The following is a 24,718-nucleotide window of genomic DNA, read 5'->3' on the forward strand; positions in this document are numbered from 1 at the left end:
TGAACACAAAAGGTTTAGCCTATGTAATAAATACTCTGCGTATACATAAAGATCGTAATTAATATAATATTGTTGGAACAGCCTGTAGTGTAAATTGTAGGATAGAAATTTCATTCTTACCGTCTGCCTCAAATTTCTCTGAGCCAGCCGTAAAATCGGTGAAGATATCTCGAAGTGATATAGAACCACGTACCGCTACAACAATGCTTTCTCGCTCGTGATCTGCGATAACGCAGAAAGGAAGCTGAAATGCGTAAAATTGCTTTATTATGTGCACGTCACTTCATTATAATTTCAAATAATAAAAATTTATGCGTAACACGAGACTTATACCCCGACATATGTCACTTTTGATTTAAAGCGCTAATAAAAAGAGACTCAATTAATTAAAAGTGAAATCCACGGTAAGAACCTGCTTCGCGGCCACGCTGCATGAATCGCCTGTGATTTATAGCCATCAAAATTTATTAAAAAAATGTTTTTTTTTTTTTTTTTAAATAAACTCACTTCAAAGACACGATTGTTAAAAGAGGCAAAGATTATATCGTCCGCGGAGAGCTTTGACATGTACTTGACACCGGCGAAGTGGCACAAGCAGCAATTGTCGTCAGTTACTATAGAGTTCTTCGGCCTGAAAAACGAATTGGGTTAACAATCTTATTTTTTTGTGTTTATAATTAAAATAGAAAGGTTTTCTTTCTTATAATCTGTAATAGTTTGAGAAAATCGGATCAGTGACAGCTTGCTTTAGGACGACCTCCCACATACGACATAGAAATACACCATGAAGATAAATTTGTGATGATGTGTAAGTGATAAGGCTTATTGCCTTTGTACCTCACAAACGGTAATATTATTAAGTTTAAAGAATTACGACGTCTTCCCACAAGGATGCTGGTAAGGTCGTCGGAAGACGCTGGATGCAGTAGCTCTTACCGATCTTACCGATTGAGGCCTATGTCCAGCAGCACCAAGCTACTGTTAAAATGTTGATGTTGAATACAAAGATAATCTGTAATATTAACCAATTCCGCGTAAAAGAATATAGAAAATTTGTTCAACTCTAATTTCTTATGAAATATTAAAAAGTTATTGCATTTCTGAAGAAATACCTCTTGCCATTGTAAGTATTTATTGCTTCTGGAATTTCGATTTCAGCATTAGTTTCAATAAATAACAAAAATTTTTTTTATCATTTGAAATACGTACCGACAACAACAACACGTCAAATGTTTAGCTAGTTTACAGAATCCGGTGAAACAGTGCCTATATAAGACGTAAGGCCAGCCGTATGCCGCTATAGACAATCTCAGATAGTGTAAGGCGTCTTCCAAGTTCATCCACGGGGGTGTCTCAGAAAATATTTTGTTAACGTCCGTGGTATATATTGGTTCTTCATCATTAAGCATCTGAATGCGTCTCATCTCTCTTGTTTCTCGCTTTTGTCGTACTCTAAGGAGCACACATCCAGCGACCACGTCGGACGGAACAAGATCCGTCGACCTGAATAGAGCGCTGAGAAGAGCTATAACAAGAAAACTTAATAAGGAAATGCCAACATAAAAACCGTAGTATTGAATACGTAATAAACGTGAATTTCAATCTGGTTATCGTTTCTACGACTTGGACCCAAAAAAGAAAGTCGTGCAAAATTACGGATAAAAGTAAAACGTTATATGCAGTATATAAGTAAACTCAATGATTTTATGTCAAGAATGACCTTCGATAATTATTCATCAACACAGAATAAGGTAACATTGGCCGTGTCGTTATTATTTTATATTCAAAGAATAAATTTTTAATTCTTTTGTTTCAGCGATTTAGACAAACAATTTTTGCGTCATTAATAAGACGCAAAAATTGTGTAAAAAAACTAAGGCAAAAAAAGGCTTGTTTATTTTTACGTTTCCGTAATTTTCTAGTTTTATCAGATTTATTGTCAGCTTAATTTTGTTTTGATAATGGAAATTTCATTGATAGATTTATTTTGTACGATATTTATTTTTGTATTTTAAAATATTTAGGAAGCAGAAAATAACAAATATGAATAGTAAGAAAACGTGTGACAAAATCGAGTAAGGCTTACATTAATAAATGGTACGGGTAAGGAAAGTGAACAATAATTATATTTTATATACAATGTCGTTAGATTATAAATTATTATTTGTCGTCGAATTATTATGGACCTGCGATTTTACATATATAAAGGTAGCCATTTCGTTAAACGTTTACTTATGAAAGTCAATTTTTAAAATTAAATTCAATCTAAAAAAAATTAATTAATAAAGCAGATGTAGATATTTTAGGACTATATAGTATTCTAGCTTTTTATTTCCGTCAATTATGTACCGTAAGCACATCGTCCCTCACGTGCTAAGAGTCACGTTTAATTTATATGCAAAAAACAAAGTATTAAACGAGTTATTGTAGATGCGATATAAGAAGAGTCAAATGACTCACTGAGGTAACCCGACAATATTAAAAATTATGCTTATTATTTGCAAAACAATAAATGCCTTAAAGCAATATCATGGTTTTATGTTCAGGATTCAAACCTGCTACTTGTTGAAACGCCTCTTTGCCGTGCTCATCCCTCTTCAACCAGCAAAATGCCCATCTGAATCTTCTAGACCAAAGCCCAGTTACTTTTCTATGATGCCGGGCTTGATTAGGCGTGTCTTGCATATCGTCATAATTTACCGACCCCAATGGGTCGAATACCATAAAAAGACCAAAGACAGTCAGAGCCAATTGGACCCAATTGAAAAGCACTATACCTAGAATTAAAAAAAAAATCATGTACTACATAATAATTAAATAAAGTACTAACTATACCTAGAATTAAATAAAAATCAATGAGTTAAAAGTAAATTAAAGATATCTAAGTAAGGTAAACTTACTCTGTATAACAATACTTGAAAACTTGTCGGTCACCGAACATTCAATTACTTCACAAAACATCCACATAGTTCCCATCACATTTAAAGCTATTTCTGGCAACACTAAAAAAACCCTGAAAATTGTAACGACAATATTAGTTTTTAGGATACATTTAACATCTTTACTTTTTATGTTACTCGTATTTATACCTATATATTATAACAATAAATTAATTTTCTATTTCGTATCCTAAAATGCGTCATTAGCATTAGTCATAACTAACTTAATAAATTGAATAAATGAATAATCGGATTTGACCGTGTGACTTTAAACAAAATATAATTAGTGTTTAATTGAAATAACAATGTAAGAATCATTTTCACACAAGTGTTAAGTGTTTATTACATAATAAAAATATTAATGAGTCTTGACCTAAGCATTGATAATAAGCGATAATCTTGATCGACGAGGATTCCAAACAGTGAGTTAATGGAATACGTGCTGCAGTAAATGTTTTCGCGATTATTGTTTCCCTAGTTTACTTAATTTAATATTTCCGATATGATGTACATTATAATAAAAGCGTTAGATGTGATTGAAATAGTTTCTTTATTGTAAGGAGTCGACTAAATTTTTATTTATAATAATATTTTTTTCTTTAAAAATGTACTGTTCAAGATTGTTCGTTAAAATAATAGAGAAAATCATTATACTAACTTGAAAATTAATAAAGGTGCAACCATCTTTCTTGAGTCGACGTCTGTTATAGTGCCTTTGGCGGACTGCTGCGCTAGAGCTGCCAGCAATAGCATTAACACAGCCTGCAGTGCCAATGTTCCGCAAAGGTACAGTCTCACGAAAGCTCCCCCGTGCCAGCCCTCGCTCTGACACTGCCATGTTATCGGAATTAGAACTTCAACCACCAATGCGATGAGGACAAGCCTGAATAGAAAAGTCTTGATTTAATATCGAACAAAATTCTAAATCGTCAAATGACGATATGCGTACGAAATGTTCACACATTAAAGTTCTGCTAAAATCAACAAAAACATGTTATAATCTAATTAAAATAATAATCTTGGATAAGAATCGTCTTTGGTTACCATATGTTACCTATAGATTTTACCAATTAACAAAATTTTCTAACTCTAATATGTACTCAAAATTTGAAGTTTATTTCTTAACAGAAAACCAGCAACTGGGATAATAGACGACGATTTTTTTAGATTTTAATAACTTCTTTACGCAACATTCTGCCTGTAGTGCCTTTGAATCATCCTTTGTAAACTACTGAATGAAACCACGTATGAACCGAATTAATACACCAATCCAAAACGTTTAACTAACAATAGGTCACGCCTAACCCATAACAATGAAGCGCTCCACTGAGATTCGGAATTTAAAATACCTTCTCATGATCGGAATCTAAAAAACAGTGTACTCGCCCGAAAATAGCTTTTTTAAGAAAGTACCTACGTGTAAGCACAATGCCCATTGCAATCATCTTTCCCTTTCATTTGCTAACAAAGGTACGGTCCAAAGAGCACTTTTTCTAGTGAATGTAATAGGATATCAAATAGTTCCATTTCATGTCACTAAAGTGGCGAACGGGATCAAGTTACTGCGCAATATTTCTCATCCTAAAAGCCATATTGTATTGGGAAGAATGTTTCTTTCATGAATGCTTTTTCCTTTTTACATTTTATAGTAAAAAAACAAGAGATGCCGATTTCATAATAACTACCTTTTGTATATTATTTCAAAACCAAAAGTAATAAATCTGTAATGTTATTGTAGAGGTAAAAATATATAAAAATAAAATAACTTCCGAAACGGTGAAGAGATTCTAATGACGGGGCGCGAGTAATAAAGATAATAAAATATACGATGATGCAATTCAAAATCGATTGTAGAGTTACAGCCGAGGAGACGAGTTCTTGGGGTCGCGGTAATTGTTTTTATGCCGAAAGTTGTAAAATATAAACTAAACTGGTTACAGATGAAAAAACTTCAAAGGGGTGGATGTTCAGCTCATGTGTCAGCAAAATACTTTAAATCTTTTACACCTATTCCCAATCAACTTGTACAAAGTGATCATTCTGTAACTCTTTTGAAATGAGAAGCACCAATAAATTCCAGCAATAAAAAATCTGCAGTATGTATAGTATAACATTTGAAAACGCTTTTTCTTACTATGTTATTACTACGTTTAATATTTGTTACACCATTGTTTTTTGCTATAAATTATTTGTCAGTAAATGGGCTACACCACTTTAAAGCATTTACATCTCTAATCAATCATTTTGTATAGTAAATATAAGTAACCACCATAAGTAAAAATAATTAATGAATACATTGCATTTTTGATTTTAACACTTAGATATATGCAAGTCTATTTTTTAAACTTGTAAGGCATAATTACATTTTTAATATCAAATTTTCTTATAACTTATCTGATCGAAGTTGGTAACAACATATATTAACAATAACATTTCAAAAAAGGTAACCATCTATCATCATCTTTCATTTTTCATTTCGTTTTTTTTATACATGGATAATATCATTAGTCCGGTCAAATTAGTTTACTTTTTACTGTATATATATTCAACTAATATAACAAAATAAATATATGTATCTATCTTTACTACTTATTTTCCTGCCTTTGTAATTGTTCATTTTTACTTTAGGCTTTTAGTCTATAAAAAATATAATAATTCTGTCCCATTAAATTAATTTAAGAACGCTGTTTCATTTTGGAAACGAAGGTAGCTTAATTATTTATGAAACTTATTTTTTATCCAGTAATCGTTAAAAATTATGTTGTTGAATTATGTCTGTTATTAAAAAATAGCTGTTTTTTTAAAATAAGTAAGATATCGTAAATAATAAATAATATTAAACATAATATTATGTAAAACGGTTGGTGTTAAAAAAACCTTATGAGTTGTGAGACACTATTGTTTAAGGGATATGTGTGTGTCGTTAAAGGTGCAAAGAAAGCCAGACCTGCACCTGTCGTTTGTCAGTCCGACTGGGCCCCTTGAACCGCGGTAATACCCGAAATGTAAACGCACTACAGTGTCGTATGTGCATATTAGTAAAATCGTTTACAATATACACAAAGTAACTTCAAAAGTCGTTTGTAAAGTGTAATTGTTAAAAGCAAACGTTAGAGAGTATTATATTTATCCATATCATTTCCCAATAAACTGCTTTAACAAAATTATATTGTCTTTGGCAGTTTTCGTCTCCTTGCACATTAGGAAAAAATAGCAACTTACGTAAATTAACAATATTCGATATTGATACAAAAACTGGCAGGTCACTTAAAACTTCACTCCGAACAAATTTGCAATTTAAATGACATTATGTACATTTTTTATAGTTTACGGAAATTGTCCGACGACACGACGCCATATTCATTGGCGAATGTCATGTTACTTGGGTTAATTTAGCGATATTGGGTTCTCATAGTGACAAAGACAGATATGATATTTTAAAAAAATACTGAAGCACGATAGCGATTTTTTTTTACTATATGGATTAAATTACAAAAACTTAAGATACATTCTACTTATGAACTTGAACACTCGCAAAGGCGGAAAATAATTTGCCAAAGCAACTGCCCTGTATGTAACTAATTGTAAAATACATGGAATATGAATCGAATGTAAAGATAAGTTCCTCCTTCCTTTTTAGGTAATTGTGGAAACAAACGGATAGTGTTTTTAATTAAAATCGATTACTAACTATTGAAAATAATGACTTGTGGAAATATTTTCTTTTTTATCGCAAAACCTCATTAAAGATCTTAAAATTACTTTGATAGGTGTATGCCGTTCAAGTGAGTGTTACCGTTGCGTCATATATCCACTATTTTAAGTATTTCATTTCCGGTTTGTTATGCACCGTACCGTATGAAATTACTAAGCAAATGCGACGATACATGTCAAGGTGACGTGTGTGAAACTGTTGCGAGTAGCGTTCTCTTTCATTGTATTTTATTGAAAAATACTTAAACATAACTCTCTTTAACTTATTAAATGCTTGCTACATTTTAAGTAGGCACTTACACGCACTTAAGTCATCAATCATTATATGTAATAAACTAGCACCGACACGCAATGTTGATCTGCAGTAAAGGTGCCGTATTATTTGTTATATCGTTTAAGAATTACAATAACCTTTTCAAAAGAGATTTATGTCCAAAGGAAATGATCTGTTTACAACGCCGACGTCACCGCAACAAGTCAGTTCCACGAAAGTTATATGCATACTGCTTTCTGATTAATAGTCTGATTTACATTCTCGAAAAAGAGACAAACATAATAAAACATGTGAACATAATAAGTGTTGATTACTTTATGTCTCCAGGTTTGAATATTTTTAATTTTAAAACGTGAAGAATGATTCTGAAACAATTTTTATACTATTGTAAATTGACAAAAAACTAGATTGTTATTTATTTTAGATAGATTGTGAAATAAATCTATTGAGTTAATCTTACACTATACAGATTGTGGATTGAAGTGATCTTTTTGTAACCTTACCATATTTTTATCACAATTTCAAATTGTTCAAATTTCAAATAATTATTTTTACCTATACAATTTATTACATACCTAGTCAGTTTTTCTATGCATTATTGTGTATATTTATAAGGAAGACCGGAAAATAATGTCGTTTCTGTTGATATATTTTATAGAAAAAGCGATCGACCTTTACCGCTCCAGCATTAAAAATTTGTATACTAGGTGGCAAAAGGTTGTTCATAACGAAAATGAATATATTGTTGATTAGAAATAAAAACTAGTTAAAATGTAATAGTGTGAATTTAGCTTAAGGAAGCGACATTACTTTCTGGTCCTCATAATATTGTATAAACGATATAGGGCAGATAATAATTTGTTTAAATTTTAATCTTTCGCTGATATGTTCATTATATCAATTTACCCCTTATATCTCTTGTGACGGCCGTCGCGTCGCGTCAATGAATCAACAATTGATATAAAGATTATAAGTTGAAATACGGGCTGTTCCTTAGGTTATAACTGGTTGATTAATGAGTTTAATTATGTGCTCTATTATTGTTATCTATTTATCTAGTTTATTTGAGATAACTTATATTTTCTAAGAAGTATTAATTTTATGTTTTTTTTCGTCGTTGGTTTTAGTCGTCTGTACCTAGATCTTTATTTTTACTTAATCTTGTTTGAGTATTGTTGAACACTGCACACCAGTCCTAAATTTTATTTAAACGTTATTCTCTCTACGAAACAGGTTGTGTTTGGTTAAGCAGTAAATTATTTTGTAAATCTAATGTTATGAAATTAAAAATTATAATTATTACTAATTAAATTTATAAGTTAAAATACTCTTTAAGGTGTACAAGTATAATTTGAATTGTCTGAAACTATTTGCTATTGCAGTACGTACCAAACAAATCGGAAAAGGAGCTCGAAGATGCTTGGAAACACCAGATCGTCTGAGGCTGCCAGCCATTTGCGCCCGAGAAGCCGAAGCGCCGGCATCCTGGAAGAAAATAAATTATAAGACAAACGTCTATTAGGTTTATTACAATTTAATGTATTTGGGACATTTTATGTCATTAATGCACTCATAGGACATCCATGCACACGAGTCTCTCTCCCTAGGGTTCCCAATAAAACCGGCTGCAAGCAGCCATGCAGCGTTTTCTGACGACCTTAACAAAGTCGTCTCTCCACTTTGTAAGTGGGCGTTCTGCGCTGCGCTTGCGACTCCGTGGTCTCTCCAGAACCTTAAAGTCCCAGCGACGCGTTTTTTGGTCTAGACCCACTAACGCATCAATCGGCTCATCCGATAAGCTATTTGGTTATTTCGTACATCTACGGATCTCCTCATTTCTGAATCGATGTCAATGTAAATAAATCCTGCGCATAGCCCTCCCCATGGCTTGTAGAGCATATAACTGCCAAAGAGGCCCGAACTGAGAAACCTAGTTTCAATGCCGTAAGTCATTACAATTGTAACTTCAGTGATGGTAGCTTTTTCTTAAAAGTATCCTTTTAAATATAAAAAATATTAATTGATCGACTTTTGTAAAACTTTTCTTTTTGTTTATTTTAGAAATAATTTCTGCATTCAGGCACTGTGCTAAGATGTAGACATTTATTATTATTATTTAAAACGTGTACAACTTTGTATGTTGTACACTATATGACTTAATATTATACGTACGTATATACATATAAAAATATATGTACGTATAACAGTACATATCTGTAAGGTATAGACTTTCCCTAAAGATGTCTATGGGGGATTTACCATAATCGCCATACTTGACAAGCGGGTTGGCGATCGCAGTATGGTATTACGGTACCCAGAGGACGCTGTTGCCGATCCTCTGGAAACATGTTTGTGACTTGTGGTAATCCAATAAAATTAATGCAAGAGTGTGAAATTTAATATATTCTATCTCGAGTATAGAATCTACCACTGCTTTCAAAGACGATTATGCAAAACTATTATGTGTAGACAATAGTAGTTGACAAAATAAATATTTATGTTATATGAAAATTTAAATATAATTGTTCCAATGGCCGGCTCTACTAACAATTAAGCTTCCATTAAATGATTGGATTAATCCATTATCTCATAGATCGGAATTTGAATAGCCTTTTAATTGTTTTGCTATTGTAAGGTATTAGTATAAGATTTTTTATAGTCACTCAGGTCTTGTTCTCTTGCTGTTGTTTATTATAATGACGTAAAACATCTATTATTTTTTATAAATATTTATTTTATCTTAAACCCACATAGTTTCTTAATCATAAATTTGAAATAATTAATATGTTATATAAACTGCCAGTTTTAGATATTACATAGTTATGATTATAAATTGTATTTGTACTATTAATGATTACTTGAAATTTATATATAAAAAAACCTATACTTTTTTTAAACCGCATTTAACATTTTTACTTTTATGACATAGATGTTTGTGCAGTTATATCCACTTATAATGATGGTGCTTATAGGCCATGGTATTGTTATATTTGGTATTCGGTTACAATATTTTTATAACCACCAAAAATCAAGGGTTACATTTTTTGAAAAATAACAGTTTTACAGGACTATTCATTATTTTGAAAATTATTCACGGACTTTACACCAATAAGAATTCCAAAGTTCATTTCTTTTTTATAATCTATAACATGATAGTATATGGTTTATTTGTCTTCAATGTAATACATATCCATTGCTATCAATGGCAATAGATATACATTTATTTTTATATATGGTATATAAAAATGGATGTCGTTCTGTCTGTGCATACTCGGTAGATTCAAAATTGCCTTTTTGTTCAGATTTTTAATTAGACGATTAACATGCGTGAACGGGTACCTATTACTGAATACATTGCAAGGCTTTACAAGAAAATACTTTGTAAAACGTTAATGTTTTATTTTATGTTATTCGTACAAAAAACTTAAGTGTATTTTTCTTAAATTATGTCCATAAATGTAAACATTGTTTTAAAACATAATGTTAACAACATGTTTAAAACAAGAAAATCTTTGTTATTTTTTGCGGTTATAAAAATATACAGTAGTCTGTTGTACTTCGATCATCTCCTTAACAAATAGCAATTAGGTGATTAACTGTCATCTCTATGTTGGATGATTTTATTTATGTATCTATAAATCATATTTGAAGTAAAGACATAATCTTTTTCGCTACAAAATGAACTGTCAACATGATTAATATTACATTTAATTTGGAAAAATTTCTAAGAAGTAAGTTAAGGAAAAAGTTTAAAAGTTATAAATATTTAATTTTTGCGATTAATTAGCGAATGTGGCAGTGGATAAAAGAATTTCCAACCGGGGGCAACGCGGATTTCATTTTGACGGTTTCAATTATTCTCGCAGGGATGGCGGTTCAGGGTGAGCACGTACCAGACCGTGAGGTTGATTAATTAAAGTTTTAAGAGAGTTTGTTGTTAATTTTCTAGCTGTGTTCGGCTTAACAACAATGTTTCGTAGTCTATTTTGGTTTGTTGGTACTGTAAGGTTTATTAATTAATTAATGGTTATAAATAAGTTTTAAATATTTACTTAATTATATTAGTTCAATTTATTATTTACACAAATGATTACTATAAAATTAAACAGCATATGCAGTTTCAAAATTATATGTATTCATGTGTCGAATGTCTTGAATGTAGACACAATCGCAGTTGTCATTTACTAGTAAATAATAGCTTGCAACATAGTCTTGTTATTTTAACAGTACCATTTCATGGTTTTGAATTTGTATTTCCTGTCAACCACAAAACATTTACCCAAGTGATTATTTAGGATATCTAATCTTTGTTTTTTATTAAAACAATGACTAACATCAAGTAAAATGAAAGGTTACCGTTACTTTTTGTATTATTAATAATTACTAATAAGTAATTAAAACATATATTTTTTTAATTTTACCTGAATAAAAAATCTAATTTTATAAATGCTTGAGTAATACTATGTTTTAAGTATAAAAAGGTAAAATAGCGAATATTGATAAAAAAACTTGTATTCTACTCAAAAAATGTAGTAGATGGTCTGGGGTGAAATGATTGTTGTGAATGTTTTAACACTAATTGACTGTAGTGATTCTCGTGACTAATTGTCGGAACGTGACTCTACAAAAGTTTAATATAATCCAAACCGAATAAAAGTAAGAAGAAACGAAAAAATAATTGAGAGATAGACCTTCACGTTCGTGGAGATGTTAGCAGCATGTATAATTCACGTATACGACGCTCTTATATTTTTTTTATTTTTTAATGCAAATCACTGCAATCTTATATGACCTCAAATGTGCTTTATGCACTTTATACCCACTGTAATGAGTAAAGAACATAATTATTTACTATTAGGTAAATTAATTTCTCTTTGCAACATTTTATGATATAATGGATACGTGTGATTGATTGTTTACATGTGAAAAAGCTTTAAGATTCTTGCAACTATTTTCTATAAACCTGTATTGAATGATCGTTTTTAAATATGTGACATTAATTTTACCTATAAGATTGCAACGGGCCAATGACTTCGGAAATTCAAAGTCTATAGAGACAGATAGTAAACAATAATTAAAAGTAATTACACAAAGTATATTTTAATATGTAGTTATCTGAAGGCTTTTTCTTGCTACATTATCATTAATTTATCTATTATTTCTGAAATCATTGCTTTTTGAGAAAAGTCTACCGTACATTTATTACAGTATTTGAACTAAACATTTCCCTCATACTTTACGAATCAGTCGCACGCCATTTTGAACGATTTAACAACCATTATGTTATTTAGTCAGTTAACTGAAATGTAAGCACCATTGCAGGAAAAGGGAAACCGTTTACGTAATGAACTTAAGTCGTGACTAAACGAACTTGGCGTTTAAAATGTAATGCAGTTTAAAATCTCTAAGCGTATAAATAGCGTTGCTGGCATAAAATGTTGAACGAATCTAGTTTAACTTGTATCATTAAGGAAATATATGTTTAAAAGGTTCACAAATAATGCATTATTTGACTTAAAATACTAAAATAAATTAGAGATATATAATGTAAAATTGTTTATATTTCATTATTTCATAACATCGCAGTTATTATCAATAGTAATAATTAGACAGTTACACAGCAGTTATGTTTAACAAAGTAAAGCAGAAACCAGGTTAGTTTAGATCGTTACTTGTTATTAGGTACAAAGTGGTAAATAATCTTTATCGATTTAACAAACTTTGTAAGTCAGATAAAGTTACATTTGTAATGATTATTTTATGCCAGGGAAAACAAAATCTTGTCAAGGATAATCGTTATTATCAAATTTCTTGTAATACATTAGTAATTTGATATAAAGACTCATTTAGCGAACAAACGGTCAGCGAAAAATCGCTACGGTTCTTCGTTTGTTGTAATCAAATTACGGTAGATCTATCGTTCGACAGTTGTTTGTTCACATTATCAAACTCAAGCTTTTGCAGTTTATACTTTGGAATATTCTAGAAACTAGAACTACAATACAATTGACATTCCTTTCAAAATGATTTTATATAATATACCTTTATTTTGTGTTACGTACATTCATAACTCTAGTAGGCAACGATTATAAATGTTGCAAATAAATATTTTATTACTTAAGTTATAAAAACATGATTGTCTTATGTTCAATAAATGAAAAACAAATTATCAAAAGACATTTAATGTTTTTTGTAATCATTAAAATTGTTGCAAACACATTTTCACATTAATAAAAATAATTATAAATATACGATTGTTTCATTTTGATTTATAAAATAAAAATCGGATGCACCATTTGTCCCTGCGAATCATTATTTAATCCAAACAATTTAAGCTAATTGGAAAAATACCAGTCGACGCACGTCTGGCCATTCACACGCCACGTGACTGCGAACAGACGCTCCTTCCTGTGTCTTGTCGAATTTTGTTAGTAAATGACAAGACGACCCATGCGTTATCTTGAGGTTAATAAAATGGTTGTTAGTAATCCGTTGTAACTAGAGTTAGTGACTGAGTTACGATCTTCGCGGGTTTGTTTTTAACGGGTCGTACACTCTGTCCAAACATCGCTGCTACTTACAAACGGGGAAACAAAACACCGTGAAGAATACCACTACTAAAATAACATGTACCAATCCTCATTTGTTCCTTGGAGTGCTAACCTGATTTGAGAGCTCGGCGACCACCCAAATTGCAGTGTAATGTAACGGCTGACCCGAGGTTCACAAGGGAGCCTTCGAGGTTAGTTACGTAAACGAGATACAGGCTTATCGCCTTCCGTGCTCTGTTCTGTCAAGCACGAAGAATCCATATTTGCCAATAAGGCAAAGGTGCAGACGACAAAAAAAGACTCGACCGTTGATGCATGTATTCTAGTAATGTGAATATTTGACAAGTTAATACAAAAATAATCTGTTTTCATAATGTTAGTATTATTATCTTTCATATAAACCGTCGCAAAACTATATTTGCGTTCAATATCATTATTTCTTATTCTTCCCACTTGTTGTTGTCTAGGCAGACTGGTATTATAATTATTCCATGTCATGTCTTGCTCTATTTCTTGTTCTTAAATCTTTAGCTATGTTGTCATATTACGTTATAACCACGTCAGTCATAATGCCCTATACTCTGCCAATGTCTTATAAAGCCAGTCATTACTGTCGTCAAGTATAAGAGCGTGAGCATTGCAAAATGTATTTACCAACTTCACTAAATAAGTGGAGGCAATAAATACAATGTCTTTTAAAGAAAAATTATGATGACACAGAGAATTCTGTCCAATTCTTTACAGAACCAAACACCTAACGTATAAATAAATAATAGTTGGTTTATGTGGTAACACAAACAATATTTTTCTCTTGAACTTAATTTTTGTTTATATAGCAGATTCGAATGTGTCGTTTTATTATTTTGCTATTTAAGCACAAGGACGCTGTCTGTTGGAACACTGTTTATAACTAGTACAACTGCTAACACTATACTCAAATTAAATGTATTATAATTTCAATATTGCAGTGTTATTTACCTAAACAGTCTCTAGCGAAGTTATTAGAAAACTTATAACAATCAGTGTCAATTATTTTTTACACTTTTCAGAACTTGCGAATACAATTCTTTTTGAAAGTATTTTTATTGACTCTATTTTCAGAATTAAATTAGAATTGGTTATATTATTGATTTAATTGTGATTCAATTTAAGGCACGAGTATTATACTATAAAATCAACAGCTGCTAAACATAGGATATCCTTTGGTAAGGAATTCCATAGTTGTCTGGAAGGTACCGCTGTTAGGGATAACTCCGCCCTTTCTGTTGTACTTGATCTTTTTCCTATCTTAGCTAATTACTCTATTTCCAGCGTGATGTACAATTAAGAGTAAATACATGAATAAAAGTTAAATATAAAAAGTTAATCAGGATTTTTCATCATTTCAACTTTACCGTAGATTTCTATTATACTGGTTAGATGGTCTGAATCCTTAAAGAGGTTGTCGGTCCAATTTGTGGGTGAACATCTTACGATGCGCTTGCCGGTCTACGGTTTCCACTTCAGAACCTTAAGGCTCCATTTGTTTTGCGCTCTATGTGACCTGTTCAGTGCCACTTCAACTTGCCAACCTGCGGGACTGTGAACTTGCGAAAGAGGCCCGCAGTGCGTGACCACGTTTCGGGAATTATGTCCACAATTCCATTTAAATGGAATAGATTAATTAAACAGATATTTAACGTACACGTAAAGAGAAATTATTGTATTGTAAATGTTATATATTTTAGGCTATACATAAGTGAATCAAAAATTCATGTCTACATTTGATTTCCTACAAAATGTTATTTTATGAAATAACATCTGTACGAAGTCGAACAAGCAACGATTGCTGTTACTGGTGGTCATATTGAATAAACAAAGATAACCAATCAATAGAAAGTCTTATTCCGAGTGAACAGATACGCATGATTTACGAGTATTGAAATTTAATAATAAATTGAAACAGAAAAACGAAACACTACAAGTCTAGAACTGAACAGTTTAAAATAACGTTAAATTATAGTTAAGCAATGGAAAAATCAACACGAAATTTGGGAAGTAACACTGAAAGTTTTTAGTATATCAAAAGTTAAACTAAATATCAGGTGATGAACGATTTATTGCTTTTCTAATTAATTCTCTTGACAAATCTTACAAGCAAAAATTATTGTGTATTACTACACTATCCTATCCGACAGAACGAGGCGATCATTTTTTTCCCTACGCTTCTTCTTGTCTTAATTCTCTTAACTCTTTTAAAGGAAAATCCTACTGTGAAGATTCCCTTAGTTACAGGATTGATATCATTGATCACTGTTTGTTTTGATGATTGCCACCCACAGCATTTGAGGCACCACTTTCAAATTTCAATACCATTTTACGCCCCTAATCTTTGCTGGTATCTTATCAGACTATCATTTGCTTTATCGACTTCGATGTTAGGTTCATTAGCCGCTTTTGAGGGACGTCACTCTCACAGATTTATTAAGAATAGTACGAATACGTTTAAACTCGTTAAACGAGTTAAGTCATAGAACGAGATGGAGCTTCATGGCTAAACTTTAACCAAAGTCAATTGTGACTTTTGCTATGTTAAACGAAAATGCAACAGGCAACGAAAATCGTAAACAATTATACAACGAAGGGGACTGAACTTTGACTAAATGTCAAAGTTAAAATGATAACGCCACTGTTACTAAATTTTTTAGTTGCAGCCAATTTGTGAAAATAAATATCGGAATGATATGGTATGTGATAATATTAATAAAGAAATCTATTTTCGAATTCTTTATTTTTAAACTGACCAGCTTGAATAATTTCAAAGCCACATATTAATTGATTTTACAATAAATTATAAGCGAATAATGAGGAACTTCATCAATAACTTATTTATTTAAATCATCAGCTATAGGTTTCTTGGGTACTTCGGCCACATAGCTAGGCAACAAGGTAAGCTAGATAAGCTGGTTGCTGATGTATCACTAACCTTGTGTCAGGCAGGTCATAGACCTCTAGAGGTAACTCATCGAATCCTCGATCAAGGCTTTTCAGAAAGGGCTTATAGCAATGAAGATATACGACCAAGAAGAAACTTTATCTTAATTCTCTGTCCCTTTAGTCAACCGTGAAGAATATTCTAGTTTTTTACGAGTATTTATTTTATTTTATTGTAGAATGTCCGATATGTACTAAAGTTATTTAATGACAATGTTTCTAACAAATGTAATACCATACTCTATATCATTGTAATTTTGATATCACGCATAGGGTTTTTTTCCTTAATGACGGTAATTTCAATTGCGATAAGTGATTCGATCGAAGATTAACATCAACCTTTTTCAAGTTAATGGTCTCAAAGGAAATCAGACTTCTTTCATTAGATATTTATTAAAAGAAGCAAATTTCAAATGTTTGAAATTACTTTATACAGAATGATTGGCTTTAAATTGAAAAGCTTAAAAGGGATAAATGTGTTTTTGCTGTCAATGAATGTATATCCTATCTAAAAATCATTGGTTTCAGAAATAATAAACTACGAAATGTGTTGAAAGCGTTTTCATACTTCGGATTACTACATATTAAAATTTATAATTGTTTACTATCTATCGCCGCAGTTTGTACTGGCAGAGATTGCTCTGTTGCATTGCTATAGAAAAAATAAATTATTGTAACATATTTCATTATGATCGCTTTATTAAGATGTTTGGAAATAGATGGAAACGCTTTTCGTTGATAAATGAGCTTTACATTCGCTGTCTTAAAGCTTCAGTACTTTTCACCGATCATCTGTGTACTTTTGATGATTTATTAAAAGTCATCGAGTTTTTTATCAAAAAAACTCCAATTTACAGCACAGTAAATACTTTTATTCCACTTTTAATACTCTTATAGGCCAACTAGCATAGTTTCCACTAGACAACTTATCACTTCGACGATCGAACGATTGACCGAGGTCCCGACTCAATAATCCAAACACTGTTTCAACCCCACCACTCTTAATCCTTTTACTGGAAGTTATCACAAAAGAGTAACGGGGTCGAGTAGTGTTGCCATTTAAGAAAAAAAAACTTCCTTTTATAAAATTTATGCTTTTGTTTTATTTTATAATTATTTAAATTTATGTGTCTGTAAAAAGATCATATTTAAGTTTATATGTGAAGTTTATTACTTGTACGTTTTATTTTTACCTATACATAATAAATAATGTATTTGCCAATAGTGTTTTTATCAGGGAGCTCTGCTACAGACTTTATCTTATTTTCGTTTCTAATTACATAAAATTTTTGAACGAGGACTTTATAATATTACTTTCCTTGTGGTTTAAAATGGTACTAAATGTCTAATTGTTCTTTTATATACAAAGTAGTGACAATGCGCAATCATAACTTTTATCGATAAATCAACATATTGCGATTTTTCGCCTGAGATTTAACAAAGACAATTTCTTTGAATCGGTAAATTTGATTTGCATTAGCACTTCTAAATTCTTTGCACAGTGATATTTACACAGTTATGAGAGGATTCAACCGAAAAGGCTACCTAGAGAGCCTATAACGAGGTTTTTGTTTGACCATTGTATTTACTGTAGTCAAGCTTAGTTGTTACTATATCTTATTATTCTATTTATATTTTAAATATGCTGTTTTAATTTAGTGTTCTAGTTCTGCACAAAGGTATATAATTTAGTTATGTAAAATTTTATTAGTGTAAATTTAAAAAGTACATTTTTACATTTTGTATTAAATATATGCCATACAATTTGTATTGAATATATACCATACATTATCAAACATAATAATATAAATACTCCCAGTGAACTAACAATGATACAATGTACACGAAGACTTATTCATCACTGCAGTGACATCACTGTTGCGAATTCCACTTAACAATAATAACGAGCAAGTACTGAAGTTGTAACATATTCCTAGTTTTACAACTTAGAACGTCTTAAATATTACATTTCGATTTAGTTCTGTATCTGAAAGTTGGTTGTTATTGTTTAAAACCTGAACAATAAGGTAAGTATTGCACATTACGGTAAGAAAAACAAAAGATTCTGATGTATTTTTTATTACTTAATGTGCTGTTAAATCGTCATCTTTTTAACAGCAGAACGTCCATTACTACTAGGCTGTAGAAAAGTACAGGCCTATTCAGCCTAAGAATTCCAATAAGAATATATAGAATTAACCATGGCTGCCACCTTCGCCGGGTTCTGCGGCTTTGGTTTTTTTGTCAATTATAATGGCTATGTGCCAATTCTCACCATGCTTGGTATGCGGGTTCGCAAGCGCATTTTTTATTTCAAATATGTTCGGGTGATAGTGTTATCCATCATCCGTCAATATTTTTTCTTACGATAAACACGAAAGAGGGTTAGGACTCTGTCGCAGCTGCTGGTAGAATCAGAATTCACTAAGTAGTTTTTTTACTAACAATAAGCGATATTTACAAAATACGTGTTAAACGTTAATGCCTTTTTAAATCATCTTCTGTAACCACTCCTTCAGAATTTCTACCAGTTTATGTACATGAGGATCTGTGAGGGTCGGAGAATTTGACACTCACTAGAACTATGAGCAACCGTCTGGAGGTGTTCCAGATAAGGGTGTATAAAAGTAATACTGAGGAAATCGTGAACTGATAAATTACATACAAACTGAGTGTTGCAGAGGGACTACATGAGAAAATGTATCTCAAACATAATAAAAATCCAGGGGATAAAGTACTCTCATGGTCATGTTACATGCAACGAGCAATACCGTCTTCTATAATAAAAATGGGTAAAATTCAAGGTGGTCGTTAACTAGACACAAAATGCACTTACTTTTTGAAAAACTCCAGGAAATGGTTCGAGATGAACACGAGAATGCTATTCTAAGTTGTCGTGTCGTTGATCAAGATAATGACCGGAAACGGTATCATAGGCAAAAGAAAGAGCACACGATACTATAATACAAAAAAAAGTCCGAAGTCTCTATAACTTGAATTACACAAATAACACAAAACAACACGGAACGGCATAAATACATTCTGACAGTACATATTTACAATCAAATATTAAAAATATTCGGTGGATTAATGCGTAGCGATATAAACAAGTGACGTTGGCTGTGCCCACGCAAACACGAATCGGGCGAGCGCGGGGTGGTAAGGGAGTTCCCCGCGGCTGCAGTAAGATCGATCGATCAATCGTTTTGCGATTTTGAATTAATCATTTACAAAATGTATACAGCTCGAAAAGAAAACGTCGAAAAAAATTTCATTAAGTATTTATGTATTCCTCTAAAATACTCTACAAACCTATTGGTTATTTTGAACTCTGTATGACGTTTCACATTCGGCTATTACAAAAGGTTGTGAAATAGGGGATTGCGCTGTTTTCTAAATTTATATTTGTTGAAACTGATTGTCCAACTCTATCAAGCAAGGTTCAATCCTCGTTTACAAGCCCCACCAGCTTTTCCCTGATTTCTGACAAAATTCATACGCGCTGCGAGTAAGTAGGAACTTTAACAAAAAATGCTAAAAATTTGACATACACTTTTAAAAAATAAGTGCGACAGGTCGTACCTGTCGTACTTGTTTTTTTTTTCTTTGGAAAGATACAGTAGTAATGCTTTTTTTCTTTGCAAAGTAGCTCGACTTAAATCGGAGATTACACAATAAATTACACAATAATTAATTAATTTCTGTAATAATTATAATGTAACATAAACGGAAACACTTATTAATGGACACTGGTTTCGTTTTATTAATTTCTGTTTTATTAATTAAGATGTATGTTAGCTGGTTTTCTAATAAATAAGGAGAAGAACTGTAAATAACTATACATACAGTATTATGTGCAACTGAATATTTGCGTTAATTTGAGACTGAAAACCAAAAAGCTTAAAATAGTAAAATAACTTTTCTTAGTTTCTCAAAGAAAAGATGTGTATTGACAAATTTCTTTACTGAAGACGGTTATCTATGAGCACATGATAGTTAAATGTCTGTCCTTTGTAAAAAAAATCACTAATCCATCCCAATGATTCATTAATTTTTTTATAACCACAAATTTTGTAGATGACATACGACTATGCCCAATATATGTAAACTGATGTTTCAAAATACTTACACATCATTTTCATTTAAAAAAAGTTTATTTAATGCTTTTTAGTTTACTTTTAACGATAAGTATAAAGTTAGTTTCTTTAAACTCTAGTTAATAGACGATGTATTTTCATAATAATTAAAAATTATTTGTGTGTCCGCCTTTTAAAATCGTACGAAAGTTGATACTTTTATGTATTTTGTTACCTATAGGCGTGTATGTGGTTGAAATAATACCTTCTTTTAAATTAAATGTACAATTAATGATAATTCTATAGTTTTTGTAGTGTCGATTCCGGTAATACAAGTTACCGTACATGCAACATTTTATGTATTGTCAATATTTCCTGATTGTCATTCAATGATTCTGATTAAAAAAATACTTACACTTTTTTAGACTTTTTTAAATTACATAAATTTATGAAATAACAGCAATTAACTAATGATACTAAATTATTCAAGTCAATATTATTACAGCATTATGACACTTCGTTTCACACAAAAAACATATGCGCACTGTTATTATGTTACATAGACAAAGTCTTTACCGTCTTCACTACTGTAGTAGTAGTGATCAAAAAGTAAAGTAAGAAAATTGTCATCAAAACTCCCGGCCATTTTTCGGAAGCGCCCGTTACTTAAAACTTGGAATATCATTTGGTTCAGCCCAAACCATACTAAAGGATAATTTATGTTTTAAACACGTCATGTCTCGATTGACGTCTAAATCGCGCAATTTTTTGGAAAAAAAGCGTCAAATACCCGACTGACATATCGTTCCGCAACAACCGTATTCGCCGGATTTTGCTCTGTGCGACTTCTGGCTATTCAGCAAAATCAAAAGGCCGTGGACGCCGTTTTGAGAAGATTGAGGAAAAAACCGAAGGTCTTAAAGGCTATACCGGAGATGAAATTGATTTTGAAGAACAGATAAAGAATTTACATCCTATAAACAACTTCACCTTACTTTTTGATAACAATTTTAAATAAGTTAGAGAAAATATTCCGTAAACCAATTTCTAGAAAAATTCAACAATGTTTATAAAAAACATTAAACAGCAACTTTACTACATTGTCCAATTTTCAAATCATCCGAAATATGATAAAATGTGATCGATACGAAAAAATAAAACAGCAAAGTCATCTGTCTAAGGTCATCCTTTTGCTTTTGCTTTATTTGATTAAAATATTTCCATGTTAATAACTTTTTTAAAATCAAAGTAATAGCAGTAAACGAATGGTTAAAGAAAAAGAAGAAATGGAGAGATTTTTTTGTGTACTTTTAGTTTACAGCAGACGTGTTGTCAGGACTGTTATCAATGGACCAGGTGTTGGTACGGTGGACTCAGATCAACGAAATATTTCGATCAGCAAAAAAATCGCAAAAAGTAGCGACTATTTTTTTTGCATCTGTTTCATCCCCTGTCATTACCTTATTTAAGTATCCGTAATATTCTCTTCAAACAGCTGTAAAGTATTCTTCTCATATTTGGTATACAACAGCAACCGATCGAGGCGAAGATCGGTCCTCTCGCACTTATGAATCGTAATGCTAAAGGAATATAATGCCAACTCAAGCCGATATTCCACTTCGTCTGCTAGTGTCCGGAGCTCGGTTGAATTGAAGAGTGAATTATCAATATAATTCGACCCGAGGATTCCAAGAGTTTTTGAGCGTGGTCAAAACTAAAGTCGAAATTAAGCGCTTCTAGGACCATGCCACCATGCTGGTGTGGTAGACGTATTATTTCCTATAAATATATTTTTAAATTCTTATTAGCACAGCTCTCGATAAAAAGATATTAGGAATTTTGTGTTATATTATATTCTTTTAGAACAATAATTATGAAAACATATTAAGTAATGAATATGTATAATTGTAAATTATAAAGTTAAATTAACGTAAAAAATTCGAAAACAAAATGTAAATTATCAATTGTTTCAAAATGTAGAATATACAACGATGTACGCTTTTAACAAAATAATGAAAGAACGTTTATAGAAGTATTTCATACAAATGGAAACTTCGAGATAAACTCCAGAATATCCAAATTTTATGAAAGACGTGTCTTTGTCGTTTCTGGACGCCATAAAATATATTATTACCTTTCGAGGTCGACGTGTATTGGTTAAAAGAGATGCAAATCAATTTTATCGCGCCATAACAAATTGGACGTGAAATGAATTTTTAACCAACGCAGTCTCGCTTCAATAAATATTATTAGGTGTGAGGAAATGTATCCACGTGCGTAAGTTTTTGTTTCGAATTATATGTAGCACTGATTTTGTGAAATAAAGTATCATTAAAAATTAATTTTAATTTTAACGTTCGAACCACCTAATAAAAACAAGATTTTTTTCTTTAAAATAACTGTTAACATATATAACAGAAAAGTTTAATCAATAAAAAGATATAGATAATAACTAGATTTAGACAATACGTGAACAAACCTAGAGAAAAGAAAACAAGTTGCGGTGCCATTATATTGGCATAACCACTGAGCCTACGGTATATGGGTTTGTATTAAGTTTAATTGTATGTCGAAGAATAATGGCGTCTTGTTTTTTATTTGCCATCAAGCGCAAATAGCACAGAATTTAATTAAATCGCTCCTTAAGGCTTATGACTCTCTTAATGAAAATCCAACTTTAATCAACGTCGCCGTACTATGGTTGTCACATTTTCAAGCCATTTGTTCGACAACAACACGTTGTCCTATCTTTTTCTAAAGTTAATCATACTTTGAAATACATTAGACTTTTCCTGTTTTAATGGTTTCTCTAGATATACATAGTTAAAAAATGGAAACCTTTTTCATTTTCAATGAAGCATTAACTTAGGATCTTAGTGCGATTGTACAGACACTTTCTTTATCATTAATAATTATAAAGTTGATTTTAATATACCATTATTATCACCGTATCTGCCGATAGAAGACCTTTGTAAAATCATCGCATTTAGCGACTTCCCGCGATCTAAACTATTAATAAAAACTAATTAGTAGTAAAACTTATGTTATATCATAAGTTGATCGAGTTTTAACAAAAAATTACAACTATATTGACATTTAAGGTCAAATAAGCAAAGGTGTTTTCTATTAATAACTGCATCGTTTATTAGAAAATGTATTTATCTAAAAGCGTTGGGAACTATGAACAATGTTCAGTGTGAGACAAAGGAATGACGTCAATCACCTACGCGTGTTAATAATAAAAATATAAGGAAAAAGTTTTATTAATTTTGGCTTACATGTGACAATGTAAGCTGTCTGTCTATAAGCTTGTAAGAGTCAACGCAACAATTAAGTAAACCGTACGGAGCTTTAAGATGAAGGTCAATCATTTGCGCATAGAATACTTAAAATAATTTTATTGCACCGTTTTGATCGATTGATTTCTATGCGAGCGTTGTATGTTTTATATATATTGATTTAGTGGTAATTCATTCTTTATTACCAGTTGAAACTTTTCTTTGGGGACATAACGAGTCTATGAAAACCTATAAAATATCTCTATTTTAATAAAATAATTAAGTAGCTGTTAAATGTTTTTCATTATTCTTAAAGCGTAATATTACGTAAAAGTAGGAGTACCTATACTACTCGTGTACATATTGTTATATAAAAATTGATATATAAATTTTAGTCCAACTATTAACTTATTCTATAATTAATTTAACATTAATTTTTGTGTGATTATATATAGTTATAGTGAAAGCCCTTTTATTATTATTATTATTCTTGTTTTATTCATTTATTCATGTATAATCTAGTATAATTATGGCCAAGGCTGTGAATGCCTACAATAGGCAAACATATTTAAATTTGTACTATGGTACATGAAACTTTGTAAAATGTTATTATTTGTTGTATGCTAAACGAATACATGCTGGATATAGTCAGGAGTACAAGTCCGTTGCTAAACTTATCATTGCTGCAATCTGCAGTTTTAAGAAACATCCGTGTCAAGTTCGTGCTGAGCAAACATTGCCGGAGATAAAAGAATTTAAGGCTTTTAATAACGCAACGTTGGTGTGCTTGTTTTAAGCGGAGGAAAAACGTGCTCTTAAAGTTTATGCAATATTATGTTATGCTTTTTCGTCAAGTCTTGGCGACAGCCTTCTAAGAATTTTATAATATACTTATGTATATACAATTTTAAAT

At 31.2% G+C, this 24,718-nt stretch overlaps 1 protein-coding gene across 3 annotated transcripts in view; it reads right to left on the reverse strand.

Moving 5' to 3' along the window:
* inaE (inactivation no afterpotential E) overlaps nt 1-24,718 on the reverse strand; it is a 54,184-nt gene that overhangs the window by 7,100 nt on the left and 22,366 nt on the right. For all 3 annotated transcript variants that reach the window (XM_068773350.1, XM_068773348.1, XM_068773349.1), the window contains exons 2-8: nt 8,317-8,412; nt 3,598-3,822; nt 2,901-3,013; nt 2,556-2,777; nt 1,210-1,525; nt 508-631; nt 121-244 (exon numbers count right to left, since the gene is read on the reverse strand). In XM_068773350.1, coding sequence (XP_068629451.1) covers nt 121-244; nt 508-631; nt 1,210-1,525; nt 2,556-2,777; nt 2,901-3,013; nt 3,598-3,822; nt 8,317-8,411 — 1,219 coding nt within the window. In that variant the 5' untranslated portion in view covers nt 8,412. The remainder of the gene's footprint in view (nt 1-120; nt 245-507; nt 632-1,209; nt 1,526-2,555; nt 2,778-2,900; nt 3,014-3,597; nt 3,823-8,316; nt 8,413-24,718) is intronic.

The sequence above is a fragment of the Battus philenor genome, unplaced genomic scaffold, assembly GCF_028537555.1.
Source record: "Battus philenor isolate CCGP_79_NKW_IND1 unplaced genomic scaffold, ilBatPhil1.0.hap1 SCAF_6, whole genome shotgun sequence".
Lineage (NCBI taxonomy): Eukaryota > Metazoa > Arthropoda > Insecta > Lepidoptera > Papilionidae > Battus > Battus philenor.